We start from the raw sequence: 27916 nt of genomic DNA, 5'->3' as shown, positions 1-27916 counted from the left end.
GATGTCGGACGTGCATTCATTGTGCTAGTCACAACAGGGACATACACAAGACATTACAGTATTGCTTTAGAACTGGCAAAGTAAAACATTGGGCTTCTTAGGATTTGAAAACACAAGAGGCTGCAGATGCTAAAACCCGCAGATGCTAGAACGCTGGAGGAACTCAGCGGGTCAAGAAGCAAAAGTGGATGGAGACGTTTCGAATCGACAGCAGGAGACATGAATCAAAGATGGGAATGAATGGGGTGTTTTCTAGTGCTGTTTATAATTCCTGTAGGACCTGGACTCCCACTCCCACCAACCTACTGCTCCAAACAACCTCGTTGCCAGCCGACTTTTCAGTTTGCAAATGTTTCACGATCAAAATCATACAGACATGTGAAAAAAAATTAAATTAATAAAAGCACGTATCATATAACCATATAACAATTACAGCACGGAAACAGGCCATCTCGACCCTTCTAGTCCGTGCCGAACACATAATCTCCCCTAGTCCCATATACCTGCGCTCAGACCATAACCCTCCATTCCCTTCCCATCCATATAACTATCCAATCAGTTTTAGAGCTTTCAAACCCCCCATTTAAATCAAGTCGAAGATTCCCCTCAAGTGAATGATCCAGCGCTAGAGCTGAGCCCCCACATATTTCCCAGTCCTGCATCTGTCTCTACCCGAAATGTCAACCATTCCTTCTCTCCAGTGATACTGCCTGAGCCACCGAGTTTACTCCAGCATTTTGTGCCTGCACAGGGACTCACCATTGAGGCTGGGGGTGGAGCAAGGTCGCCGCTCATAACTAACGCCAGCCAGTGCCTTAAAGCGACCTCCGCTTCTTTTCACCTCATTTGGCCAACAGGCAGAGTCACACCAAGAACTGGTCATTTGGAAATGTTTGGCTGGATATTTTTGTAATTGAATTAAATGACTGCAATGGTTATTCTCAGTTAAGTTCCCCCACCCTCCGAGTTTGCAAACAGGCGCAGGCGTCCAGTCAGCACTCCCCGGAAGCATTTGTGCAACATCACGATTCGACCGAGTTGCGATTGACAGGCGAGCCTGGAGCTGGGAGGTGAAGGGGTTCTCCTGACCTGTCCGACAATGGCACCGGGGTGAGTGAATGATAACCTGCCAGGGAACAAACTCGTAATTGTGCAAACCATATCTGTAACTTGTGCATTTCGCCGTGTTTTGAAACCACGTACTAATGTTGTTATTGATCTCAACATTCCTCCGGCTAGGTGCTTGCTATTCCTGGTTTGCATTTTCTGTTGTATGATCTCCTCCATCCGCGGTGTCTTCCTCGAACCAGATCAAAATGTCAGGTAAGTCCAAACATGTCTATTTCTATGGTATGACTGCAGCGCCCTATGTCAATAGTAAGCTCTGCCAAACAAGTCATGAAAGCAAAAAGAATCGCAAATGCTGGAAGTCAGAGACAAAACCCAAAAATGATGGACACACTGGATAGCTCGGGCAAGCATGTATGAAAAGAGAAACAGAGTGACGTTTAAGGTCAATTCAATGATTTAATTAAATCATCTATTATGCTTTATTGTCACATGTACCAAAGTACAGTTAAATGCTTTGATTTGTGCACAACCTGGCAAAATCATATAGGAAACCTTACCTGGGCAGGACACAAATGTCACCACAAAGTTACAAAAGTTGACCCAACAGACCTATATTTTGCCTGCCTGCCGCCGCATGTGGCGGTCCCCACCTCCCTCTGCCGGGCCCTCGGACATTCTCATAGCCCCCCCGGGACTAGGCAGCCCCCTCCCCGCCAGGTCCCCCCCATCCTTCAACCATGAGATTGGCTCATTCCACCCACCATAATATTCTGGTTTGTTTCAGGTTTGCAGCATCAGTGTTTTTTTATTGTTTCCATTGGCACATGATTTGTAAACATTTATCAAGTTGAGAAAGATAGGGGAAGTGGAAAGATTTAGAGGAAGAATTATTGAAAGCTAAAGTTCAAACCAGATCACCAATTAAAGGAAGCGGTGTGTTGGGGGAGAAGGATAAGAGTTTTGTCAGCACAGGACCTGAGCATGGACAATAAACGCAAAGGTAGCAGTATTTTAATCAAGCAGTAGCTTGCTGGATGCAGAGAACTGGAGAGTGACCATGATAGCTTTGAAGTGGTTAAATACAGAGGTGAAAACTGCTAAGTGAGGATTTCAGCTATGGATAGGCTCAGAGGAGGGTTTTAAAGTGATGTCAGAAGGTAGTGATTGTGATAGTGTTGAGAGGAAATCTGCAGTGCTGTGTCAAAAAGGACACTTTGTTGCAAAACACGTTGATATAGACAAAGCAGAGTGAAATTGGTGGCAAATGTATGATATAAATGCCAAAGATAGTTTTACCTTTGTCAATATTCCACTGAATTAAATCTTTGTTTTACCATCAGGGATATTATATGACAGGCAGAGGCTTGGAAGTGGCTGGGCAGAGGTAGCTTGTTATACAGCTGAAGTAAATGTGTAGATGAGAGATAGTCGTAGAGTTATGCAGCATGAAACAAGCTCTTCGGCCTAACTCTACCATTCTGATCAGGGTGTCCTTCTGAAATAGTCCTATTTCAAAGATTTCAAAGGTACAGTGATATGCAAATTATCATTCAGCCATACGAAAAGAAAAGCAACTAGACACACAACTACATAAAAGTGAACATAAACATCCACCACAGTGGATTTCCCACATTCCTCACTGTGATGGAAGGCAAAAAAGTACAATCTTCTTCATCTTTATACTCCCATGGTCGGGGTAATTGAACCATCTGTCGGGGCAATCGAAGTTTGCTCAACCAGCAGCCAAAGCTCCTGCCTTGGGGCGATCGAAGCTGCCGCGTTCGGGCGATCGAAGCACCCGCATTGAGGCGATCGAAACTCCTGTGTCGGGGCAGTCAAAGCTCCTGCGGCTTGCAGTTCCTGAAGTTGGTCTCTGGCCAGAGACCGCGAGCTCCGTGATGTCAAAGTCCTGCAGACACCCACGGTTGGAGCTCTCAAAAGTCGGTCTCCAGCAAAGGCCGCCAACTCCTCGGTGTCAGGCCGCAGTGCTCCAAAGTCGGTCCCTGGCAAAGGGATCGCGGGCTCCGCGATGTTAAAGTCCCATAGGCTCCCCGCAGTGGAGCTCTCAAAAGTCGGTCTACAGCAAAGGCCGCCAATTCCTCGATGTTAGGCCGCAGTGCAGATGGAGATACGATACGGGAAGAAAATCGCATTTCCATCAAGGTAAGAGATTAGAAATGTTGCCCCCCACCCACATAAAAGAAGCTAAAGAACACTAAAAACATACATTTAACACATAGCTTTAACATCCCAACTCTTGCACGCAGTGCCCCATCTGATGAAAGCAAGTATGTTATATGCCTTCTTTACCATCTTGTCGCTACTTTCAATTAACTTTTGTACTTCTAGATCTCTCTGTTCTACAGGACTCCACATGGTCCTGTTATTCACTGTATGTCCTGCACGTGTTTAACTTTCCAAAATATACTACTTCACACTTATCCAAGTTAAGTTCCATCTGATATTGCTTTGCCCACTTTCCTGGTTGATCTTGTTCATGTTGTAACTTGAGACAACTTTCTTTACTGTGCACCTCACGCCACCAATTTTGGATTGGAGGGCTAGCTGAAAAGGATAAATGCTTTTTAATATATAAAAGATACATGGTGGAATACTTGACTGTAGGTTGTAGCTTATATTTCTTCTCAAGCTGGCTCAAGAAGAAAAGTAAGAGAGAGACAAGCCCAGGCTTGCGTCAGGTTGATGTATGTTGAAACAATGACTGGTGTCTACCAATTGAAAAGAGAGACGAGCTCCTCCCCTTCTCAGCTCTCCCTCAACCCACTGGCTCCACCTCTTCCTTTCTTCTTTCCCCGCCCCCCACATCAGTCTGAAGGGTTTTGACATGAAACGTTGCCTATTTCCTTCACTCCATAGATGCTGCCTCACCCGCTGAGTTTCTCCAGCATTTTTGTTTACCTTCGATTTCACAGCAACTGCAGTTCCTTCTTAAACAAGCTCAGATTTGTCGTGTAGTGATGTGTATTGACTGGATCTTGTGACCTCTTTGAAATGTGATTAAGTCTTGTAACCATGACTAACCTCTTTGGAATATGATTCAATGTCTCTGTATAAAAACATCGTGCAAAGCTTTGTTCATTGAAGTTGCGGTGTGGGGGAAGTCAAGTGCCTGTGTTGCTTACTTGACTGGTGTTTCCCCGTCACTTCCCATAAGGTTCATGTTTATTAAGACATGAACCTTATCATATCTACAATTATGTGGTTGGGAGGTTTTCCACTGAGCTGGACAGCAGATAAGAGAAGTATGTTGCGTTTGTTGTGTTGAAGGTTGAAGGGGGCGGGGAAGAGACTTGCATTATGTTCATAGAGGACACAATGGACAACAGAGAAACTATTGCAGGAAATGGAATTCAGATGTCATTTTACTGAAACTGTTTGCAACTAATTTTGCATCTTTTATTCGGTAATAAGTTTTCTGTGAGGGATATCTTTATTCTTTGTGTGCCATTCTATCTATCTATAACCTATAAAAGTCTAATCTTGTATGTGTGTGTGTGCATGTTTTGAATCTTCCTCAAAACGCTATGCGGTAGTGCTTTACATATTCTGATTTGCATTATTTCCGTCCACACCGTACTCAGGTTCACTTACGATTTCATTCATGATTAAAGTTTTGAAATAAGCCAAAAATGCTTCGCACAGAGAGCCTTTTTCCAGCAGCTTCCAGTGATGATGTCACAATGCCATCTCACAGACGTCCAATCACAATGGATCTTATTTACAAATGACATCACAATGGGATGTTGCCAATGGTAACTGCAGCTTCTCACAGAGAGGCTTTTTCCAGCAGCTTACAGTGATGATGTCACAATGCCACTCACAGTGCACCAATCACAATGGGCTCTCAAGCTGCTGAGTGCCACAATTACATCACAATGTGACTTTGCCAACAGTAACTGCAGCTTCTCACAGAGAGCCTTTTTTCAGCAGCTTCCTGTGATGATACTACAATGCCAATCACAGTGCACCAATCATAATGGGCTCTCAAGCTGCCGAGTGCCACAATAACCTTTTTCCCGAACCTTTTTCCAGAAGCTTCCAGTGATGATGCTATATTTCACATTAAAGCTTTAAAAATGCCAATTTTAACAAGATTTTTTCTTTTAAAATCCTTCCTGCCAGCTTCCAGCACACTTCAATACAAAGTTGCAAGACAGGAACACTCTGAACTTTTCACCTCAATGGGATATCACAGCAAGTGATTCAACAGGAGGGCCAATTGGTATTACAATTTGAACTGCTGCGGCAGGCAGGAGAAAGTGCAATGGATTTTTTTTTTAAGTCCAGTGCTGAGGGAGGCAGGGAAGTCCTGGAATCTTACGTTCTGAAACGGGTTCAGTTGGGGAGCCATGCCTCTCGTGGGGGCTACGAGTTAGTGGTGCAATATTGCATTGGGGAATGGGTTGCTTTGGGGAACAGGTGAGTGGTGGAATATTGCATTGGAGGAGCAGACCATTGGGGGAGTCTGCACTTAGTTTAGTTGAATAATAAAATGAGGAAGCTCTAGTATTAAGAAGTGTTGAACAGGCCTTTTCTAACATGTTGCTACTTTCATGCAGTCTTCCTGTTGGGTGGAAATACGTGGAGCGAGTTTCACCCAAGGATCAAATTCTTCTCACGTTTGCACTTAAACAGCAGAATATTGACAAGCTGAAAGAAAAGCTGGTGCAATTATCAAACCCAGCCTCTTCCCAGTATGGTAATTCTTTGTTTTATGTGGTGTTTTATGCATTAGTATTGTTGAGTGATTAATTGCTATTATTCAATGTAACTTAATTATTTAAATCATCATCTCACCCCAACAGGCTTTATTATTTTCAAAACTGAATTGTTACAATCTTACACACAATTTTTGGAAAGCTTCAGTACACCAACGTTGTTGAAGTAGGAACAGCTGCAATTAATTCTTAGCCAGAGTCGCTTAAAGATTAGTGCTTGAATTAATCGAATAAGAACATGTATTTGCTGCCTCCCGGCTAATATTCTGTGGCTTAATTTTATAGTTTATTTGGAATTTATTTAATGAAAGGGGCTACATACAGATTGACTTTGAGAAACAAATGTCTCAGATGGCATATCCATATTTTCATAATACATTATGTAAAATTGTACATTTATTTAACTTCACTGGTCTGGTGGTTCCTGGTCAAAGTTAAGAATGGGGAAAAAAAACTGAGGGAAAATGTTTACTAAGAGAGTGGGGAATTTTGAATGGAATACCCCAACATTCAAAGTTGCTGTTGTAATTTACATAATGATACTAAATGTAGAAAATCAGTGCAAGTTAACTGAATTTGCATGGTTGAAGCAGTGCAATTACTGGAGGTGCAGAAAATATAAGAATTATTTCAGGAATGAGGCATTTCAGTTATCTGGAGAAACTGGAGATGTTTCCTTTCGAGTAAAGAAGGTTGAAAGGAGATTTGATAGATGTGTAGAAATTCTTGTTGGGTTCCGACGGCTGAGTAAAGAGAAGCTGCTTCCATATTGAGGATTAAATCAGCCAGGACCTTCGAGGAATATAGAGCAAGCAGGTATTTTAGAAGGGTCAAAAGAAGCCATGAAATGTCATTGGCAAGTCAGATTATAGAAAATCCTAAAGCTTTTTATACATATATTAAAATCATGGTTTCAAGGTTCAAGGTCAGTTTATCGTCATGTACCAATTAAGGTACAGTGGAATTTGAGTTACCATACAGCCATATTGACTGAAAAGCAACAAGACACACAACCACATAAAAGTTAACATAAAAACCATCACAGTGGATTCCACTTTCTTCACTGTGATGAAAGGCAATAAAGTTCAATCATCTCCCTCTTGTTCTCCCGCGGTCGGGGCAGTCAAACCATCCACAGTCGGGGTGATCAAAGCCCCCTCAGCCGATGATCGAAACCCCCATCGGGGTGATCGAAACTCCCGCGTCGGGGCGGTTGAAACGCTCTCCGCGGCATGGAGCTGTCTCTTTTTACCAGAGACCGCGGGCTTCACAATGTTAAAGTCCACAGGCCCTGCGATTGGAGCTTCGATCCCCGGCAAATGGATCGCATGCTCCCCGATGTTAAAGTCCCGCAGACTCCCTCGGCTTGCAGTGCCCGTCGGTCTCCAGGAGAGGCCGCCAACTCCACGATATTAGGCAGCATTGGGGACGGAGAAACGATAGGGAAAGAAATCGCATCTCCGTCAAAGTAAGAGATTGAAAAAAAGTTTTCCCCAAACCCCCACATAAAATAAGCCAAGGAACACAAACATTTTTTAACACATACTAAAAATAACAAAAAGAAGAAAGGGCAGACAGACTGTTGGCGAGACAGCCACTGCTGCTGGCATCACCCGGTGTTTTGTTAAGGGAACTAGAGAGGACCACTCAAAGATAAAGGAGGAAATTTTGGGCTTGGAGTATATAGGCAATGTACTTTGCATCCATATTCATCAAGGAGAAGGACACGGATGAGTCAGATCAGTGCGGGGTATTCAAATGTCCTAGGGCAATTTGAGATCAAGAAGGAGGTGGTATGCTGTCTCTTGGAAAGCATTAAGATGTATAGTTCCCCAGGGTCTGATTGGCCCACAGACATTGTGGGGCTAAAGGCCCTGCTCATGCGCTCAGCTGCTCTGTGCTCCATTATCCTTTTCTGAATTGATAAATTAAGAGATAGGTTTCTTGCAACCTCGGAAAAAAAAAATGATTTCAGATTTTATACATTTGCAGTTTGTCTTTATTTGTGCAACAGCTGACAAACGTTGAGAACATTTCCACCTGTGGATTATTGTTGATTGTAACTGACCTATTTACTGTTTCAGAGTATATTTAAAAAATATTTAATGGCAATCATTTTGCCTTCAAGTGATTCGTGAGGATAAGTGTAATTCTTTAAACAGAGTCACTGCCTTGTTTTCAGGTAAATATCTCTCCCTGGACCAGTTGTCCCGAATGATCCAACCTTCGAAAAAGACTCTGCAGGCTGTTTGGGCCTGGCTGGGAAACCTTGGTGTACAAGACTGCTCCACGGTCCAGACCTTGGATTTCTTGAATTGCTTCACATCTTCCAGGTAACAACAATAACTGCACCATGGAGTGTTCATTATCTACATTATATTGAGATATTGCTTCATAAGTGATTCATGGAGCCTCATCAAGGTATTAAGGGTTCTATATGAACTGATAGATAGCAGCGATATATTTTAGCATGTAAAATGTTACATAAATCCAGTAACATTGAATGCAGCACGATGAAGCCTTTTTAAATTCCAATGAATTCCTATCTCCCTTGTTACGACGTTTGAGTTTGTTCCACCTGATAGGGTCGCTTACATCCATTTGTAAATGGGAGTCCAATGCTCGGCTTTCTGACATTTGAGGAGTTTTGAAGTACTTTATCTAATCACGACACAGCCATTTCATCTGGATTGTACCTGAAAGGGCCATCCATTTGCAGAGCCAGTAAGAGGAAGGCGCATTGGTTTGAGGCGGAGAGATGGAAGCATCACTTTGATTATAAGTTGCATCCAATGGCCCCTTGCTAAAGTTAGACCCTGCTAAAGTTAGAATTCTTGCCATGGCTGTAATCGAAGGGAGGAGACTCTGTTTCCTTGCTGTCTATTGTTAAACAAAGTATTCAAGTTGATTTCACGTTAATAAATGCGTGGGCTACGAAACAGGTTGTTTTGATGGTCTGGAGCCCATCTATACATCTGTGCGATCAGTTAACCTGCACTCGCTTAGAACAGAGCGCTGTATAAACCGCAGGCCACTACAGGAAACCCGTGGGAACCCATGATTAAGTGAGTACTGGCCCTCATAAATCTTTGGAAGGTCAGACAATAGTGCTACCCTTACAATGATTGTTCTTATTTTTTTGGGAGTGCTGCCACACTTTTTCCAGAATCCCCATGATTTTACAAGCTGACGAAGCTGCTTTTGTACGGATTTATGTAGCAGCCAAAATATAGATTGAAGCAGTGCAGTAGATGTGGTTTACATGGACTTCAGTAAGGCATTTGATAAGACAGCTGATGAACTGTGTACAGTTCTGGTCACCACACTATAGGAAAGATGCGATAGCTTTGGAGAGGGTGCAGAGTATGTTCACCTGGTTGTTGCGCTTTCAGTTATGAGGAGAGACTGGGGAGGCTAGAAGTGTTTTACTGGGAGCAAAGGAGATTAATAGGGGACATGATTGATGTACGTTAAATTGAGGTATACGGATAGGGTAGACAGCAGGAAATTATTCTCCATACTAGAGGTACGTACACCAAGAGGACATTGATTTTGGGCAAGGGGTAGGAGATTTAGAATGGACCTGAGGTTTCACCCAGACTGTGAGTATTGGAATGCCCTGGTAGGCCGAAGGGACTGCTTCCGTGCTGTATCTCTAAACTAAATGAACTTTGAAGAGGGAATGAAAAATAAACTCTGATCCAGAGCCAAAGGAATAGAGAATGCAAACTGGGATGTGGGTGATTCTTTGATTAATATAGGGCGGGATATGGAGGATTCAGAATCTTAAAATTCAGTTGGACAACAAGGAATGTCAAGAAAGGTTGTCAAGAAATCATTGTTATTGGTAAATTATGAATAAAGCTTTTAACTAAAAAAAAAGACGTGAAGGCTTGCTTGAAAAAGATTTTTATAAACCATTAAAATTCTCAGCTGGCATTAAACATCAACCATGGAGAATTTAGTTTGCATTGAAAATGCCAGAACTGGATTCAAATACAGCTGTAGACAAGTGACAAATCCCATTAGTCTGTGCAGTGTTTAAGAAAGAACTGCGGATTCTGGAAAAATGGAAGGTAGACAAAAATGCTGGAGAAACTCAGCGAGTGAGGCAGCATCTATGGAGAGAAGGAATAGGCGACATTTTGGGTCGATAACCTGTTAGTGGTAAGTTTAAATAATTTAAAATGATCTTGAAAACACATGCATTGTTATTTGTTTACATTTAAATATTTTGAAAAGAGAGAAAATTGATGGATCTCTAGACCTAAATTTTATTTTAACAATCTCAGCTACCTATTGGTTTGAACTTAATTAAACCATAAAAAAATGTTTCCTCAAACTGAAGTAAAAATCTGAATTAAAGGATCAAGCGTTTGCAGCAGAGAATACAGAAGTGACGGAAGTTAAAATATGTAGTGTTTGCTTACTGAACGCGAGATAGGAAAATCAGCCCTCATCCTGCAAGCTGCATAATCGACAGTAATTTGATTGGCTTTGGTGGGGTACATGGGCAGTTTCATGAAACCAGGTGTTGTTAACTACCTAAAGGCTTGATCAAATCTCAAACCGCTGGAGGAACTACGCAGATCAAGCACCATATGAGGAGGGAATGGACATAATCATTCAGACTAAAGTGTCCCGACCTGAAGCATCATCTCTCTTGTTTCCTCCACAAATGCTGCCTGACCTGCTGAGTTCCTCCAGCACTTTGTGGTTTGCTCAAGATTCTTCCATCTCCGGTTTGTTGTGAATCCAACCTAAAGATAAGATTTTGGTTTTCACATTATTAACTCTAGAAGATCAGAATCTTCACAGTGAGATGTGACTGTATTGTTTTTTTAATCCTGTATTTCAGTACTGCTGAAAAGCTTTTGAGTGGATCAAAGTTTAATCGGTACACCAATGGTCATCAGACGCTGATACGATCTCTGGCTAAATACAGAGTTCCCGATGAATTGGCAGAGCATATTGATTTTGGTGAGCGTTTTGACAAAATCCTCACAGACAGTGTTGTCAATTAATGTCAGGGTTTTGATATGTGCAATTCTTTCTCTGAGTGTTTTAATTGAACAAATGCATTGTTTTGGTTAGTTCACGAAACAAGCGATCGAATCACGGATTCAATAAATGTTTTTAATTATAATCAATGCATGCATTGCGACTTACATTTTAACATTTTGGTTTTTAAAAAGCCCAAAGGCTTGATGAAAATCCCGGCAATTCTGTAAATATGCAATTCACCATTCATCTGCCTCTGCAGTAAACTAGCATCCAAGATAATCCACTCTAGTGATTCTTTATTTGGCCTCTGTTGAGAACTATCTCGCTTTGCAATGTGATTCTGTTGCACAAGTCTTCAATTTCTGGCCATATTCACTGAGTATTTTCTTGCCTGCTTTTCCCAAAAGATGTTTCAACAACAACAATTTGCATTTGTGTATCCGCTTTGATAACCATATAACCATATAACAATTACAGCACGGAAACAGGCCATCTCGGCCCTACAAGTCCGTGCCGAACAACTTTTTTTCCCTTAGTCCCACCTGCCTGCACTCATACCATAACCCTCCATTTCCTTCTCATCCATATGCCTATCCAATTTATTTTTAAATGATACCAATGAACCTGCCTCCACCACTTCCACTGGAAGCTCATTCCACACCACTACCACTCTCTGAGTAAAGAAGTTCCCCCTCATCTTACCCCTTTTGTCCCTTAATTCTGAAGTCGTGTCCTCACCAAGTTGTAGAATGAATATGGTGACACATTTTGCATTTCACAGGGTAGACAATTTATAAACGATTAAAACAAAATTGTTCATTGCAGTTGGAGGCATGCATCGATTCCCTTCGCAAAAGACTGTGATAAGCAAGGCATGGAAAGTTGGTCAGCACAGAAAAGCGAATGTTCACTTAGGTGTAACTCCTGCTGTTGTAAGGAAACGCTACAACCTCACTGCAAGCGATGTTGGGTCTCATAGGAATAACAGCCAAGCAGTGGCTCAGGTAAGATGTTGGCAGGTGGTACATTATTAATCAAAGCAGAGTGGACCCTGGATCCAAATACAGTAAAACTCCAATAATCAGGCAAGTTTAGTAGCTTGGTGCCAGATTTTCTGGACCATTTGATGTTATTTTTATTAATACACAACACTCCTGTAATTCACCTTTTTAGATGTTACATAGTATTTCTACAAATGTTCCAGTGAATTCAGTTTTTTTTTTAAAGTTTAAAAGCATCCCAGTCGGCACAGCAAAGGAGGCTGCATTGAGTTGAAAGAGAGAACAGGAACAGGTGTGGGTCAAGTATAAGGGAGCATCGCAAACATCACCTGGTGAGACAGCTGCTGAACCATCAGGATTTACAAATAGTTGAATAGCAGAGTATAGGAGTTTGACAGCAGTTGTCAAATACCTAATGAAACATACAGTTGTGAGTCTGTGGAATTCTCTGCCTGGTGTGGAGGCCAGTTCTCTGGATACTTTCAAGAAAGCTAGATAGGGCTCTTAAAGATAGCAGAGTCAGGGGATATGGAGAGAAGGCAGGAACGGGGTACGGATTGGGGGTGATCAGCCATGATCACATTGAATGGCCGAATGGTCCACTCCTGCACCTATTGTCTATTGTGGTGTGGCAGTGACAATCACAACAAATTATGGCAGAGACCATTTTGTAATTGTATTCATTTTTTTTCTGATCGCAAATTCACTTATTTGCTTTTTCGGAGCTTGGTTAATTTTGTTTATTGTGAAATAATGATGAACCATAATAGAAATTGTATAATTCAATTACATTGATTTTTTGCTTGATCCATTGAAATTGGATTTTAACTGTTTTATCCTTCAGTTTCTGGAACAATATTTTCACCAGTTGGACCTTGCAGAATTCATGCAACTCTTTGGTAGAGGCTTTCGCCACCATACTGCAGTAGATCACATAGTAGGACACCAAGGAGGTATAAGAGCAGGCCTGGAAGCCAGTCTGGATGTGGAGTATATTATGAGTACCGGTGCAAACATATCCACCTGGGTTTTCAGTAACACAGGTAGGTCTCAGGCTATTTATGTGTAGTTATGACAATTTAGTCCAGCCATAGTTTAGTTTTCTTTTAAGTATTTATAGTTCACTGATTACTCAAACGTCTCCCGACTGTATGAGTTTTAGTTTATTGAAAGCAAGACATTTTGAGACGTAAAGATATTGTTTGTTTACATGTGACATTAACTGCAGTCAATCATACAGATTTAATGATCTAAAGTTCACATTTATTTACTGAGAAATTAGATGCAGTGGAGGTTGGTTCTGAATGCAGCTGTGTAGAAATAAATAATTTGATTAAATATGTAATTATGAATTTAATAGTGATCTTCCAGAGCAGTCACATTCCAATACAATAAATTATCTTCATATTTTGCCCTTCATTTTATTTCAGTTGGTGTAAATATAAATTCTTAAAGATAGTGAAAGCTTGCAGGAATTCTGGAAAAAGTAATTGCTGACCAATTGTACCATCAGTTTGCATATTGAAGACTATTCGCTTGTTCACTGAAGTGCTCTGCTGCTAGCTTCCCTTGAACCTTGGTGCAGAGGATGTTTCTGTGGTGATTCTTAGTTCCAATGAGAAGCACGGTCTATTGCACAGTAACACATCGCAGACACTCGTGTGAAGACTGTAATTCATCCAGTGTTGCGTTAGGTACAGATTCTGAAACTTGCCAATTCCAGGATCCTGTATACAACACCCCCCAACATACATGGTTCAGATGAGTTTTGTTTCTTTTCATGTATAGATCTGACAGTGAAATTACATTTCCTTTACTCTCTCTACACCAATGACTGCACCTCCGCTGTCCTGTCAAGCTTCTCAGGTTTGCGGATGACACAACCCTGATTGGACTGATCCAGGATGGGGATGAATCTGCCTACAGACAGGAAATGATACAGCTGGCGTCCTGGTGCCTTTGTAACAACCTGGAGCTCAATGCTCTTAAGATAGTAATTGGTAGTAATCTGGAATTGATTGTAAACTTTAGGAGAGCTCCCACTGCCCCCTCCCCCCCCCCACTCACCATCAACAACACCACAGTCACATCTGTGGAGCCTTTTAAGTTCCTGGGAACCATCATCTCCATGGACCTTACATGGGGGTCCACCATCGACTCCACAGTCAAAAAGGCACAACAGAGGATGTACTTCCTGTGGCAGCTGAGGAAGCACAATCTGCCACAGGCAATGATGGTCCAATTCTATACGGCCATTGTAGTCTGTCCACACCTTCTCCATCATGGTCTGGTTTAGCTCAGCCACCAAGCACGACATCCAGAGGCTGCAGCAAATTGTTTGATCAGCTGAGAAGGTTGTTGGTTGCAACCTTCTCCCCATTGACGAACTGCAAGGGCCAGAAAGCGAGCGGGTAAGATAATCTCTGACCCCTCTCACCCTGGCCACAAACTCTTTGAAGCACTTCCCTCTGGAAGGCGACTCCGGACTGTCAAAGCCGCCACAGCCAGACATAAAAACAGCTTTTTTTTCCACGAGCAGTAGCTACTCAATAACCAAAAGTCTGTAGCCTCCTTTTGCACTGATATTTTATTTAATTCACATGTTTAAACCATGTTTTATTCTTAACGTTTTATTCTTAATTGTACTGTATGTCGTGTTGTTACTTGCGAGCAGAGAACCAAGGCAAATTCCTTGTATGTGTACATACCTGGCCAATAAACTTATTCATTCATTCATATTTAGAAGATGGCATGCGTATCATTTGGGCATATGCATGCAGAGGTTGGAGTCTCCAGCTGTGTTCCAGCGATTCAACCTTTCACATAGCCAGTCACATGCTCTTCCTCTTCTACGGAGAGGAAGTTTATCATTGCTCATCAGCTGAGTCTTAATGTAAAGCAAGAGCCAGTATGTGCATTTGAAAACTGCAACTCTAGTCCATTGGTAGCTCTAGGTCCTGAACACAGTTTGACAGACAATGGGGCCACGCAAGAGTAGACGATAGCTCAGGCAAGGAAACCCGAGTCACTGCCTTTTGGCTTTTGCTCACGGTTGCAGGTTTTAAAGATTTAATGTGCAGAAATAAGAGGACTCATTCCTTGTATCTCCATGCATTCATTAGATCACTTTGAAGCCAGTTTATTAAGCAATGCCGTACTTTAGGAACACCACAATGTGCTTTATTTCAACATGATTTAAGCTTTTTTTATTTTATTGGCTTCAAAGGTTTTCAGATTATTTGAATGATTGCAAATGAAGAATTAATTGGTGATAGATAGAAAAAATAGTATAAGCAGTTGGCTATTTGGCCCCTTGGAATTGCTCGTCAATATAATCATAATTTATTCTCTGTCTAATATTTCAACTCTTTCCCCATACACACTGAGGTCTCTATCCAAATATTTATGTTCCCTCAAAAAAATTAAGGTGATTTGGTGTTTGCTGCTTTCTGTAGAAAATAATTCCACTGGTTCATTGCCCTCTTAGTGTGGATGTTTCATTGTAAAATACAGCAGGGAAAGTGGCCATTTTGCTCATTGTATCCATGTCAGCCATCGATCTCCTGTTCAAACGAATTCCATATTATCCCATTTTCTCATCCACTCACCCACACTCAATCAAATAGAACAAGTTGTCCTACAACTTTAGGCTGTGCATGCCATACGCAAGAAGAAGGCCCACATAATTGGGGCAATTAATCTACAGACCTGCAGGTCTTTGGGATGTAAGAGGAAATCCATGTAGTCACACGGAGAATGTGCAAACACCACAGAGTTAGCACCTAAGGTCAGGACCAAAACATGTCTCTGGTGCTGTGAGGCAGCAGCTCTAACAGTCGCTGTAATTTCTCCTAATCTCGCCTCTGAACATCTTAATCTTGAAATCATGAATCCTCATTCTGGGCTCTGTTGCCTCCCCACATCCAATCTGTGTAAGCCTATCACTATTTTGTGAGATGAACACTCTTCCTATTCTTCTAAACTCAAGTGAACACAGGCCTTGTTAACCCAATCTCCCCTCATGCTCCTGCCGCGCCCTGGAATCAGACTAGTGAACTTCTGCTGCATTTCATCTGTTGCAAGTTGATCTGTAAGTAAGGAGACTAAAACTGTACGCAACACTAGAACGTATTGTTTGCTGACCTGCATGTTTAGTTTCGGTGGTTGGTCACCAGCCTCCTTTACCACATCAACATTTCAACAGCTATCACCATTTAAATGATGTTCTGCTTTCTACTTTTCCTGCCAAAGTAGATGGCTGAATGTTAAAATAGTAAATCTGCCAAATATTTGCCTATTTCTACATCTCTCTAAATCACATTGGAAGTTCCTTGCAACCTAATTCGATTCCCAATTCTACCCAGCCTGATGTTGGCAAACATAAAAATATTGCATTTGGTTCATTCAACCAAATCATTGAAGGATTGGGGTACGGTTCGTGTGTGAGTGGTGTGAATATCTTGGGTCTAAGCCCTGCTGTCTGATATCCCGCTCCTCCCAATCCCACCCCAAAAGACATGCTGTTTCCTGATGCAGGATTTAGATCTGCAACGCCACCTATTCTTGCACCCCTTCCCATGCAGATGCCACTCAACCCCCAGCAGCTCGATTTTGTTTTTTTGCTCCAGATTCCAACATCTGCAGTCTCTTGTGGCTCGTCTCCCTTTTCTGTCTGCAACCAGATTTCAATCCATAATGATTTATCATTTGTCCGTTACAGGAAGACACCAGTCCCAGGAACCCTTTCTGGATTGGATTACTTTATTGAGTAATATGTCATCCCTCCCATGGGTGCACACCATCAGTTATGGAGATGATGAAGACAGTCTGTCAGTGGCATATTTAAGGAGAATCAACAACGAGTTCATGAAGGCTGGTGTCCGTGGTCTCTCCTTACTCTTTGCATCTGGTAAATATTTTGCACAGAATGTGATAAAAAATTGCTTTTAACACAAGATTTTTATGTTTGCTTTAAACTAGTCACACTTCAACCGCAGTTCCTGTTGGTGAACTGTCATGTGCTGGAATAAAAGGAAGTGCATGTGTTTCACGCACTTCTAACATTTCATATTGTTACATTTGCACAGGCAGACATTTCAAACATTCATTTTAGATTATCTGTGGTCTATTTTCATGTTGTTGCAGATTGTGTACCAAAGTAATCTAAGTACCTAAGGCAGATGCTGAAAAACGAATATTTTGAAAATGGGTTCAACATCATCTCTGAATATCATTCCTATTATTTTATTCTTCACCCTATCACACATTGTTCTCATTCACACCTACCTCCACCCATTCTTCTCAGTTTCTTAAGACTTGTTTAATGCCAAAGCTCATTTCCAATTTGCTTGTTGTTTGATTCTGGTCTAATCTTCATGTAAAGAACTCACACAAATAATACTTAATCAACATAGTTTACATTCTTCACAAGTAAATCAGCCAAAGGATTTGTTGTGTGCACATTTCATTGTGCAGCACTTTGCAAAACTTAAGAGATGAGGCAAATGTCTGGAGTACTGATTTTAGATTACTTTCTTTTCCTAATAATACATAAATTAGAAATAGAACAAACCCAAAAAGCCATTGATATCCTAAATAACGAGTTTAGTTTTTGCCAATATAATAGCAGATTGGTTATTTAATATCTGTAAAAAAAAAAATTTCAGGGCCTTTTAAAAAAAAAACTCTCACTCTGCCTGATAGTGTATTGAAAGAGGGTTGGTTGCAATGGTGGGATGGTGGGGGTGGGCTATATATGTCCATATGGTTCAGGGCCTTACACGCCAGTCATTTGCATTTGGCGATGTTCGAGGACAGGCAGGCAGCTTATCCCAGAGACCTGCTTCCCGATAATGTTGTCTGCCCAAGCATGCCTAGGTTTAAATCCTACCTTTACTTTCATGGAGCTGCGAAGTATTGACATGGAAGGTGATATTTTGAATGTTTTATTTTACTTATTTACATATGAGAGTCAAAGATAAATTTCAGCAATCGTCTTAACACTTGCCCACCTTGTACAACAGGTGATGATGGTGCTGGCTGCAGAGAAGTTAGAAAAGGCAAAAATACCTTCAGGCCAAGTTTTCCTGCATCTAGGTAATGACTCGGGTGCACTGCAGCCTTTTAATGAGTGTTTGGATAATATCCCACTACTTGCACTGCATGATCAATGATTAAAATATGCTAGTTGATATATTTTTTATTTCTCTACATTTATTGAATTGAAAGTGATCTTGCCAAAACCATTGTGTTCACATAACTTAACAATCCTTAATTGTTTTGACGACTGAATTTATATTTCAGAAATCTGGATAAAGCATAGAATTTTTGAGGTTGTGCTAAACTAATTAATATATATATTGCAAGATCAATTTTGAGGTCTGGATTACTACTGTCATAAATCAGAGTGGCTGCATATCTCATGCATTGAAGGATTGGGATGTCCACTAGTCCCAGTGTGCAGTTGTGATGATTTTCCTCACATCAGAGAGAATCAAATTTAAAGTCATCGTACTGCACTCTAATTTGTTAATTTTCCTGTTAAATTGTTAACTGAAGATTAACTGGCGACAGCCGATAGACGGATCTGGGCTGTTCTGTGTGGTACTAAACAATCTAGAAATATAAGGTAGACAAAAATGCTGGAGAAACTCAGCGGGTGAGGCAGCATCTATGGAGCGAAGGAAATAGACCCTTCTTCAGAAATCTAGGTGAGATGTGAGGGGGAATTTCAACCTATGCTCCAAATAAACTGAGTGTAAATACTGCATGTCCTAAAATGGTCATAGTGAGAACCCCAAATCATTTTCAAGTTTGTGTGGCAGTTGAAATCAGCACAAAATTGGCTTCTGCACTACAGCTAAACCCTGTTAAAAAGAAATTAACTGGCTTCCACACAAGAAAATAACGATAGGCTGTATCCATTAGGGATTGTCACCAAGCCCATGGAGCATTTAATGTGTGCACACTAAATGCTTTAAAGACCGCTGGATTAAATGCTCAAACAGTTATAGAATACCTGGCCTACACTCCACACGGTTGAATATTTGAGCAAAAATGAGTGAAGATCTGGCATGAAAGTAGAATCTGGAGGCTTTTGGTTCTGAAAGGAATATTTGAGAAGCCCACTAACCATTTCTTAGCTATTCACTTTTTTTAGATATCATTTGAATATGATCTTCATAATATTTTATGCATTTGTTTCTTGTTAGTTTTAAACTTTTTTACAGAAATTATATCAATCCAGAAAGCAACAAGCACTTCACAGTAGTTAATGGTTTTACAAGAAATTAACAAAATTGTAGATTGTGAGATTTGGCATTGGCATACATTGAATATCATGCTCTGGTAGAACTGAATATATAACTTTCTTTTAGTCCTTATGTTACCACTGTGGGAGGAACCTCTTTCAAGAATCCGTTTCAAATTACGTTGGAGGTCACAGACGCTATCAGTGGTGGTGGATTCAGTAATGTGTTTAAAATGCCTGACTATCAGTTAAGTAAACCATTTGGTCATTGTTTTGTTTTGTGTGCCGTTCCAAATATATGCAAGTGACAGAAAATTTGTGAGATTTAAAAAGAGCAAAAGAAGAATAAAATCACACTTCTGAATATACATTTGTTCTTTTTGTCTGTGGAATCTAGACCAAAATACTACAACAAATAAAGTTCAAGTATGAAACTAGGGGGAAGATCTGGCCAAATATGTCCTTTTTATGAGATAATGGGTTAAGATGTATAGCTTTCTCTTAATGTTAGGTTTGATATGTTTCGAGTAGTACAATTTATCTGTTTATTTTACAGGCCGCTGCCGTGAAGTCTTATCTCAGAAAGACAAAATCACTTCCCCCAGATACCTACTACAATGCTGGTGGTCGTGCCTACCCTGATGTAGCAGCATTATCTGATAACTATTGGGTTGTGACTAATCTAATCCCTATTCCTTGGGTTAGTGGAACATCAGTGAGTGAAATTATTTATAGAGTACTTACACCTCTTTAACCAGACTAAGGTAAAAGTCACTATTGGAGTCATACATCCAGTAATTTTTTTTAATTTTCAACAGGACGCAGACATTAACCAAGTTGAGTCATTGTTGATGTAAAATATTATTAGTATCTTTGGTCTCAGGCTATAAATCATGAAGGTACTGGAAGCAAGATAAGAGATTTTTGTAATGCTTTTTATTAAAAATATGTGATTTTGCTTTTCAATGCAGGCTTCAACCCCGGTCTTTGGTGGCATCCTGGCCCTCATTAATGATAACAGGTTCCAAAGAGGACTTCCAGCTCTTGGCTTCGTAAACCCACTGATTTACAAGATACAGGAGAATGGCACATCTGGAGCATTCTTTGATGTAAGTTAAAACAAGACTTTTATTAACTGATATTCTTTGTGTTTTAAGTGGATACAATTCTAGAGGCAAAATAACTTGTTGCAGTGTAAGTATACAGTAAACTCCAGATTATAAACAAACATGGCAGATTCAGCATCTTTGTTGCAGCAACTGTCCACCTTGAGCTTATGGAATAATGTGAATTGCAATGTGAGATTTCTAGTTAATGTGAGTTTCTTATGCAACACATTACATGAGAAAGCGTAGGTTTATGCTGCAACTACTCCCAAAAAATGTTATGTGGTGTCAGCAAAACAAAATTATTATTCATGTCTATCAATTAGACTGGAGCTTATATGTTGATAACAGTGGATTTCCTCTGGAGGCAGTGTTCGACAATGTGCTACTTGATCTGATTAGCTTCAGTCTCATGCTTCTTATTCTCCAGGAGGTGGCAGCATAACTGGTCGTGAAGTAGTTTATGAAGGTAGCGAGGCAAGTTTGAATTTACATTGTATTAGGGGATTCTTTAATGGACTTTTAGGAATTAGACCAACTGCCGGTAAGTAATCCAGTAATATGTTTTCCGCTGGGTATGTGCAAGGATAAAAAACTGAGATTAAGTGCTTCATGAATAAAATACTGATAATTTCTGCTAGTTAGTGGAATATCATTGAGAGGCAGTAGCCATTATCGTTGACGCAAATTAATTGAGTAGAATGGACAATCATTCTAAATCTCAATCTTGCTAATTAAAATAAAACCCCAGGTTTAGTCAAAAGGATTGCTCTTCAGATAGTGTTAGGGAAATGTATGCCATTCACTGTTGTGCCACTTTAAATAATCTAACAAGGTGGTAGTGATCTGTGGCATAGGTTGGGTTACTGCTTTGTCAATCAGCACCTCCGATCCCGTACTAATAGGTCATTAATTTATGATGTGGACATTTGTTTGGCATTTAATGCCCCCTATTTCTGGGCACCCACCTGAATGTAAATGTATGCATTATATCTGGATTATTTTTACCTGTGGCTCCCTGTCCTTGCCCTAAGGATGTGTGGAGAAGTCATGTTATTGAATGCTTTTCAACTGAGAGTATTCAGGTGTTGCCTGTGTGGTTGTAAAACTGTAGTTGAGGGCCAGATGGGGGCATGGTTGTTACGTGTTTATGTACGCATGGGTCAGTCATATGTGCCCTCCTCTGCACCGGTTCAAGTCCAGGCATTTGTCTGTGTCAGAAGATTCACCAAGCAGCACGTATTATAGACATTGTACTTGTAAAAATCTGGTAAAACACATGGAAAGGTGGCTTTTTTAAAACTATGTAAAACTAGTCTTTATTGCTATGCTGTAACTTATTTCGGGAGAAAGTTGGTTGAAGTTACAGAAAACACAGGAGCAAGAGTACGTCATTAAGTTGGTTAAAGTGTTTTACCGATCATAATGGTTTTGGGTAATCTGTGTAACGTATCTGCTAACCGAGTATGATGTAATTGAACAGTTTGTGTGTACAAGTGTTTTCTAACAATATCCTTGAAATTCAAGTTATGATTTTTTAAGATTTAATGCAATTATTAATTCAAGTATCGGATGTTGCCCATGATGTTGGAAAAACTAATTTTAATGGGAGATCTGAGAGCATGCCTTTTAATGCTTGTGTCGGCAGCACCAATAGCATACATTGGATCTGTGATATTCAGGAAAGAAGCCAGCGAACAGCACCTTGCATTTAAATTTGCCTCATCAATTCCAAATGGTAATTGCCAGGTAAAGTCCCATAGAATATAGCTTTGAAAGCTGTATCATGGTGGATAATTCACTGGACTACTAATTCACAATACAAATTTAAATATCAGCATTGATCTTTATATTCATGTAATAAAATAAAATCCAGAACTATTTTATAAAAAGTGAGATTCATTAAATATAGCTATGAAACCTTAAAAGTCACTGGTTCATGGAATCTATTTCAGAGTTGGAGCAACAGCAGGATATTTCAAAAGGCACTCATTAAATTGGTTCATAGGTTGTAGAAGCAAAATTAAGCCATTCAATCATGGCTGATCTATCTTTCCCTCTCAACCCAATTTTCCTGCATTTGCCCCATAACTCCTGACTCCCTGGTTGAGTGATTAAAATTGGCTAATTAAAGAGCCAATAAAAAGAACGCAAGATGTAGTGGAGCGGCCATGTTGGGAGGGTTAGATCACGTGTTCCAGGAAGATCTTGCCGACTGGATAGAGAATTGCCTTCACTGAAGAACGCAGACGATGATGCCAGTAGATTGTTTTATGACCTGGAGGCATGTAATTGGTGGGATGCCTCGGGGATCAGAGCTTGGCCAGTTGCTTTTTGTGGATTATATCAATGTTTTGGATGAGAATGCACACACTATGATTAGTAATTTGCAGAATACACTAAAGTGGGTGGTATTGTAGATAGTGAAGATGGTTATCAAATAGTAGTGTGGGATCTTGATAAGCTGGGCAAGTGAGCTAAGGAATGGTTACTGGAGTTTAATGCAGATAATTGTGAAGTGTTGCATTTTGGGAAGTCAAAGCAAGACAGGAACTTCGGAGTGAATGGCAGAGCTCTGGGGTGTGTTTGCTTTAGAGATGGTGTGGGAGCAAGCCCTTTGGCCCACTGAGCCTGTACCCACCATCAGTTACCCATATAATATAACCATATAACAATTACAGCACGGAAACAGGCCATCTCGACCCTTCTAGTCCGTGCCAAACACATAATCTCCCCTAGTCCCATATACCTGCGCTCAGACCATAACCCTCCATTCCCGTCCCATCCATATAACTATCCATTTTATTTTTAAATGATAAAAACGAACCTACCTCCACCACCTTCACTGGAAGCTCATTCCACACAGCTACCACTCTCTGAGTAAAGAAGTTCCCCCTCATGTTACCCCTAAACTTCAGTCCCATAATTCTCAAGTCATGTCTTGTTTGAATCTTCCCTACTCTCAGTGGGAAAAGCTTTTCCACGTCAACTCTGTAAACTAGTTCTATGTTCTCCCAGTTTCACATCCTACACAATAGGGGCAATTTACAGAAGCCAATTGACTAATAAACCTGCACATTTTTGGAGTGGAAGGAAACTGGAGCACTCTGAGAAAACCTACGCGGTCACAGGGAAAATGTACAGACAGCATCCGTAGACAGGATCAAACCTGGGTCTCTGGCTTTGTGAGTCAGCAACTTTACTGCTGTGCCACTGTTGTAGAGCAGAGGGATCTAGGAGTGCAGGTACAGAGTTTCCTACAAGTGGTGACACAGGTAGGTAGGATGGTCAAGGAGGCTTTTGGTTCATTGGCTTTCATCATTCAGGGTAATGAATATCAAAGTTGGGATGTTATGTTACAGTTGTACAAGATGTTGGTGAGTCTGCATTTAGAGTATTGTGTTCAGTTTTTGTCACCCTGTTAGCTGAAACAGAGAAGATTTAAAAGGATAGTGTTGGGACTTGAGTCCTTGGAGCATAGGAGGATGAGTAGCGATCTTATAGAGGTGTATAAGATCATGAGAGGAATAGCTAGGATGAATGCACAACATATTTACCCAGAGTAGGGGAATCAAAGTTTAAGGTGAGAGGGAAAAGATTCACTAGGGACCTAAGGGACAACTTATTTCACACAAAGCATAGTGGGTACATGGAACAAGCTGCCAGAGGAGGTCGTTGAGGCAGGTAGTATAACAACATTTAAAATACATTTGGACAGGTACATGGATAGGAAAAGTTTAAGGGAAACATGGGTTGAACTTGGGCAGGTAAAACTAATGTAGATGGGACATCGTGGTCGACATTGGCAAGTTGGGACAAAGTGCCTGTTTCATGATCATTAGGAAAGCAGTCTTGCTTTACTCTGCCTCCAGCCACAACACAGTTGACTATCTAAATTTAGGGAATGCGTGTTAACATGCTGTGAATGAAGAAACTCAAAGATTTGTGTTTTACAGTCCAACTAGACTTTGGGTAAATCAGCACAGCATTTCTCCAAGACCAACACATCCTGCCCCTTTCAAAAAAAATAATTGTCATTAATCGATTTCATTAGTGAAAGGGGCAGGACATATTAGGAATGGTAACCAGTATAGTGATAATGAGCAAGATATTTGCAGGAGAGAGATAATGAAGAGCTGAGACACAAAAGAGCTGCAACATTGAAGGGGTACATAACAGTGCGTAGTACATCCCAATTTGAAGTCTCCAGAATGCACAAGCAAAATGTCTCTTAACTTCCAAATTCTCTTCAGTATCTACAAACACTACATAGTCTATACCTTTCATGAAATTTCAAAACCCCAATGAGAAGCAAGTGAACAAGATTAGTTTAACGTGATGGAGACACAGGAGGCGGTACATGCTGAAATCTGGCGCAACAATCTGCTGAAGAGACTCAGTGGATCAAACAGCATCTGTGGAGGTGGGAGGGCCAAGGACATACAGTTTTGACCATTTGGATCAAAATCTCTATGCAGGGTTTTGACCCAAACCATCAGCAATTTCCTGCTCCCGCAGGTGCTGCTTGAACCACTGAGTTCCTCGAGCAAATTTTTGCTTCAGTTGAATACAAGTCCTAAATACTGTCTCACTGTTTACCCTTAATTATGCACAGTATCAAGTTATGATTTTGTTCATGACTAACCCTCAAGATTTCAGATACTGTATATAAAAAAAACCTCACCATAAAGTTACATTATATGTATTATCATATTGGTTGTATAAAATATGAATATTTTTGTTGACAAGCATTAAATTTTAGAGCCTGAAGGTAGAAAACATAATTAACAAACCTGTTGCTATAAATAGAGATTAAGTCAGTTTACAACATGGAAAACATTAACGTTTCTTATTTTTCATTAAATTATTGCTTCATCATCGGAATCAACTATTCAAACATTATTTTCAGGACTATAGGAATATTATGTCTAGCTAAATATTATGAAGTTTTAAACTATGGTATAAATGTTCATGAATGGGTGGGGTGGGGAACTTAACTTTCCCTTTGCTCCATGTGACCAATTCACAAGTGTACTGTATGCATAATTAGATTAGATTTTGGGGTGTGCTCAAACAAATGCTTTATTAAGCCTTTAATTTATGCTCACTTTTGTCTCCCATTCCTTGCATTTTACTTTCTACCCCTCTGGGTAAACACAGGTTCACTGAAAATATATTCTTCGTATGAAGGCTTTGTTGTGCTTAAAGTGGCCCTAAAAGGCATGGTGCATAACATGACTGATCTGCCGGTTATGTTGCTAATGTTGTTACATTTTATATTTAGGTAACTACTGGATGCCATTACGGTTGTTTGGATGAAAAAACTAAGGGAAAAGGATTCTGTGCTTCTCCGTCTTGGGATCCTGTAACAGGATGGGGGACACCAAACTATCCAGAGCTACTCAGAGTACTACTTGTAGGGGGAAACGATCATCCATGATCTGAAGACCAAGATAAGGAGTGAAATCTAACTGAAAACCAAGCACTGAATTTCCTGCCCCACCTTTGTAATTTTGCCTTTTGTGATTATATGAACACTTAGCTCATTAATGCTTTAGTTTGTTCCATTTTTCAGTTGGTGAAAATGTTTGTGTAGGATCTCAATCAGTCAATTATATTATAGGCACAGTGATAATCAAAGATATTGCTGCTTAGCATTTATACCGATACTACCTGTCTCAAATAACCAGAATTTTACAGCGGGGAATCAGGTCCTTTGGCCCATCAAGTCCGTGGCAACCAGCTCCACTAATCCCATTTTGATTCTTGCACCTTCATCAATTCTACTCCCACCCCACACTAGGGGCTGCAGATAGTAAACAATTAACCCACACACCAGCATTTTTTTTGTTATGTGGGAGGAAACCAGAGCACCTACACAATCCCAGGGAGGATGATCAAACTACACAAGGATAGCACCAGAGATCAGGATTGAACTTAGGTTTTTGGAGCTGTGAGGAACAATGCTAACAACTGTAGCCATTTGCTGCCAGATGATTACTTAACTAACTGAACGTGTTAATGTAATGTTGCAATAATGGATAAGAATTAATTGGTTTAATGTTAATCAGAGGTAAATATTGGTGCGTTAACAAATATTTAAAATCCAGAATACTGAATCCAAGATGTACAATGGAGTTTGATTAAATTTTTAACTAATGGGGCTGTCTACAAATGTTTAATTGCCCAGAGATTGTAATTGCAATCATGTTTTGATAATTTGATGTTTGAAAGTAAGCATTTGAATTTGCTGAGGAAATATTGCTGAAAGATTTTATTTACATAATTTTTACTTTAAACTGTACACAAAGTGCATATGAAGATTCTTAGTAGGCAAATAGTAAAAATACTTATGCTGCTGAGTTTTGTTTCCCGCTGGTCTGCCCTGGTTAATCAGGTACCATTTGTGGATCAAATAAATAGTGCAGGTAACAGTAAATCTTTTCAGCTCGCTGGTGGCTAACCTTTGCTCGAGCTACGATTTCAACCACTGAACTGAAAAACAAAAGAAATTTACAATCAGATGAAGACCTTTATCATAAATTTCTGCCTCTGTTGTTAAAAACAATTTGTCTTACAAGTAAATATTTTCTTTGACCAAACAAAATCACACAAAAGGCAAAAAACAGTACTGAGCAGGCGAGGCAGCATCTGTGAAGGGAAATGGATAGATCACGTTGCGAGTTGGGACCTTTTTTCATACTGATGGACAAAAGGGTAGAAAGCTGGTAAAGAGAGGCGTGGGGAAGGGGTGGAGCAAGAACCGACACATGATAAGTGGATTCATGCAGGAGGAGTGATCAGCAAATAGCTCCCACTTTCCCATCCCCTTCCCAGCCATCCCACAGCCCTCTCTCCGCCTCTTCCTTTCTTCTTCTCGGCCCCCCACCCCCACATCAGTCTGAAGAAGAGACCCGAAACGACACCTATTCCTTCGCTCCATAGATGCTGCCTCACCCGCTGAGTTTCTCCAGCATTTTTGTCTAGTAGCAAATAGGTGGAGATCGTTACAAATACTGGAGGTGAAAGAAAGGGGGGGAGGGGGATAGTGGGTGGAATGGAAAGGGGAGAAGAGGGGGGAAAGTGAAATAGTCAAAGTAGGGAGGGCTGGGGGATGTGTGGTGGAACTGTGTGACTGGGACAGGGCTATGGTAGATGAGTAGCGGAGGGAGAAGTTACCTAAATTGAAGAATTGAATGTTCGTGCCATTGGGTAGGAAGCTGCCCAAGCAGAATATGAGTTGTTGCTTTTCTCGATAGCGTGTGAGCCTTTGTTACTATCTCCACTCATACGCTAATCACCACAAGTTATAGGAGTAGAATTAGGCCATTCGGTCCATCGAGTCCACTCTGCCATTCAATCATGGCTGATCTCTGCCTCCTAATCCCATTTTCCTGCCTTCTCCTCATAACCCCTGACACCCATTCCAATCAAGAATTTGTTTGTCTCTGCCTTAAAAATATCCACTGACTTGGCCTTCACAGCCCACTGTGGCAATGAGTTGTACTGATTAACTAACCACTGACTAAAGAAGTTCCTCCTCACCTCCTTTTCAAAATAGCGTCCTTTAATTCTAAGGCTATGGCCTCTGATCCTAGACTCTCCCATCAGCGGAAACATCCTTTCCGCATCCACTCTATGCTTTTCATTATTCTGTGAGTTTCAACGAGGTCCCCTCTCAAACTTCTAAACTCCAGCAAGTAGAGGCCCAGTGCCATCAAACGCTCATCATATGCTAACCCACTC

At 40.7% G+C, this 27916-nt stretch overlaps 3 protein-coding genes across 7 annotated transcripts in view; 1 reads left to right on the top strand and 2 right to left on the bottom strand.

The window, feature by feature from the left end:
- Nucleotides 1-962, bottom strand: part of im:7136021 (uncharacterized) — a 168711-nt gene extending 167749 nt beyond the window's left edge. For all 5 annotated transcript variants that reach the window (XM_055640378.1, XM_055640380.1, XM_055640381.1 and 2 more), the window contains exon 1: nucleotides 760-962. The gene's annotated coding sequence lies outside the window, so the exon portion shown is untranslated. The remainder of the gene's footprint in view (nucleotides 1-759) is intronic.
- On the top strand, nucleotides 963-26333 carry tpp1 (tripeptidyl peptidase I). Its single transcript, XM_055640375.1, has 13 exons — nucleotides 963-1110; nucleotides 1240-1323; nucleotides 5652-5791; nucleotides 7993-8143; nucleotides 10669-10790; nucleotides 11640-11818; nucleotides 12660-12858; nucleotides 16536-16724; nucleotides 17839-17911; nucleotides 19192-19312; nucleotides 19621-19779; nucleotides 20036-20173; nucleotides 25455-26333. Exons 1-13 carry the CDS (start codon nucleotides 1100-1102, stop codon nucleotides 25608-25610), a joined length of 1722 nt encoding a protein of 573 aa, XP_055496350.1. The 5' UTR covers nucleotides 963-1099; the 3' UTR covers nucleotides 25611-26333.
- A 195-nt stretch (nucleotides 26334-26528) lies between these two features.
- fancm (FA complementation group M) overlaps nucleotides 26529-27916 on the bottom strand; it is a 125536-nt gene continuing 124148 nt past the window's right edge. The window contains exon 23 of the mRNA XM_055640372.1: nucleotides 26529-26665. Within this exon, the coding sequence (XP_055496347.1) occupies nucleotides 26560-26665 (106 nt within the window). The 3' untranslated portion in view covers nucleotides 26529-26559. The remainder of the gene's footprint in view (nucleotides 26666-27916) is intronic.

This window comes from Leucoraja erinacea, chromosome 9 (genome assembly GCF_028641065.1).
Source record: "Leucoraja erinacea ecotype New England chromosome 9, Leri_hhj_1, whole genome shotgun sequence".
Classification (NCBI taxonomy): Eukaryota; Metazoa; Chordata; class Chondrichthyes; order Rajiformes; family Rajidae; genus Leucoraja; species Leucoraja erinaceus.
Note: the sequence above shows the minus strand (reverse complement) of the source record. Positions and strands in the feature narration are given on the sequence as shown.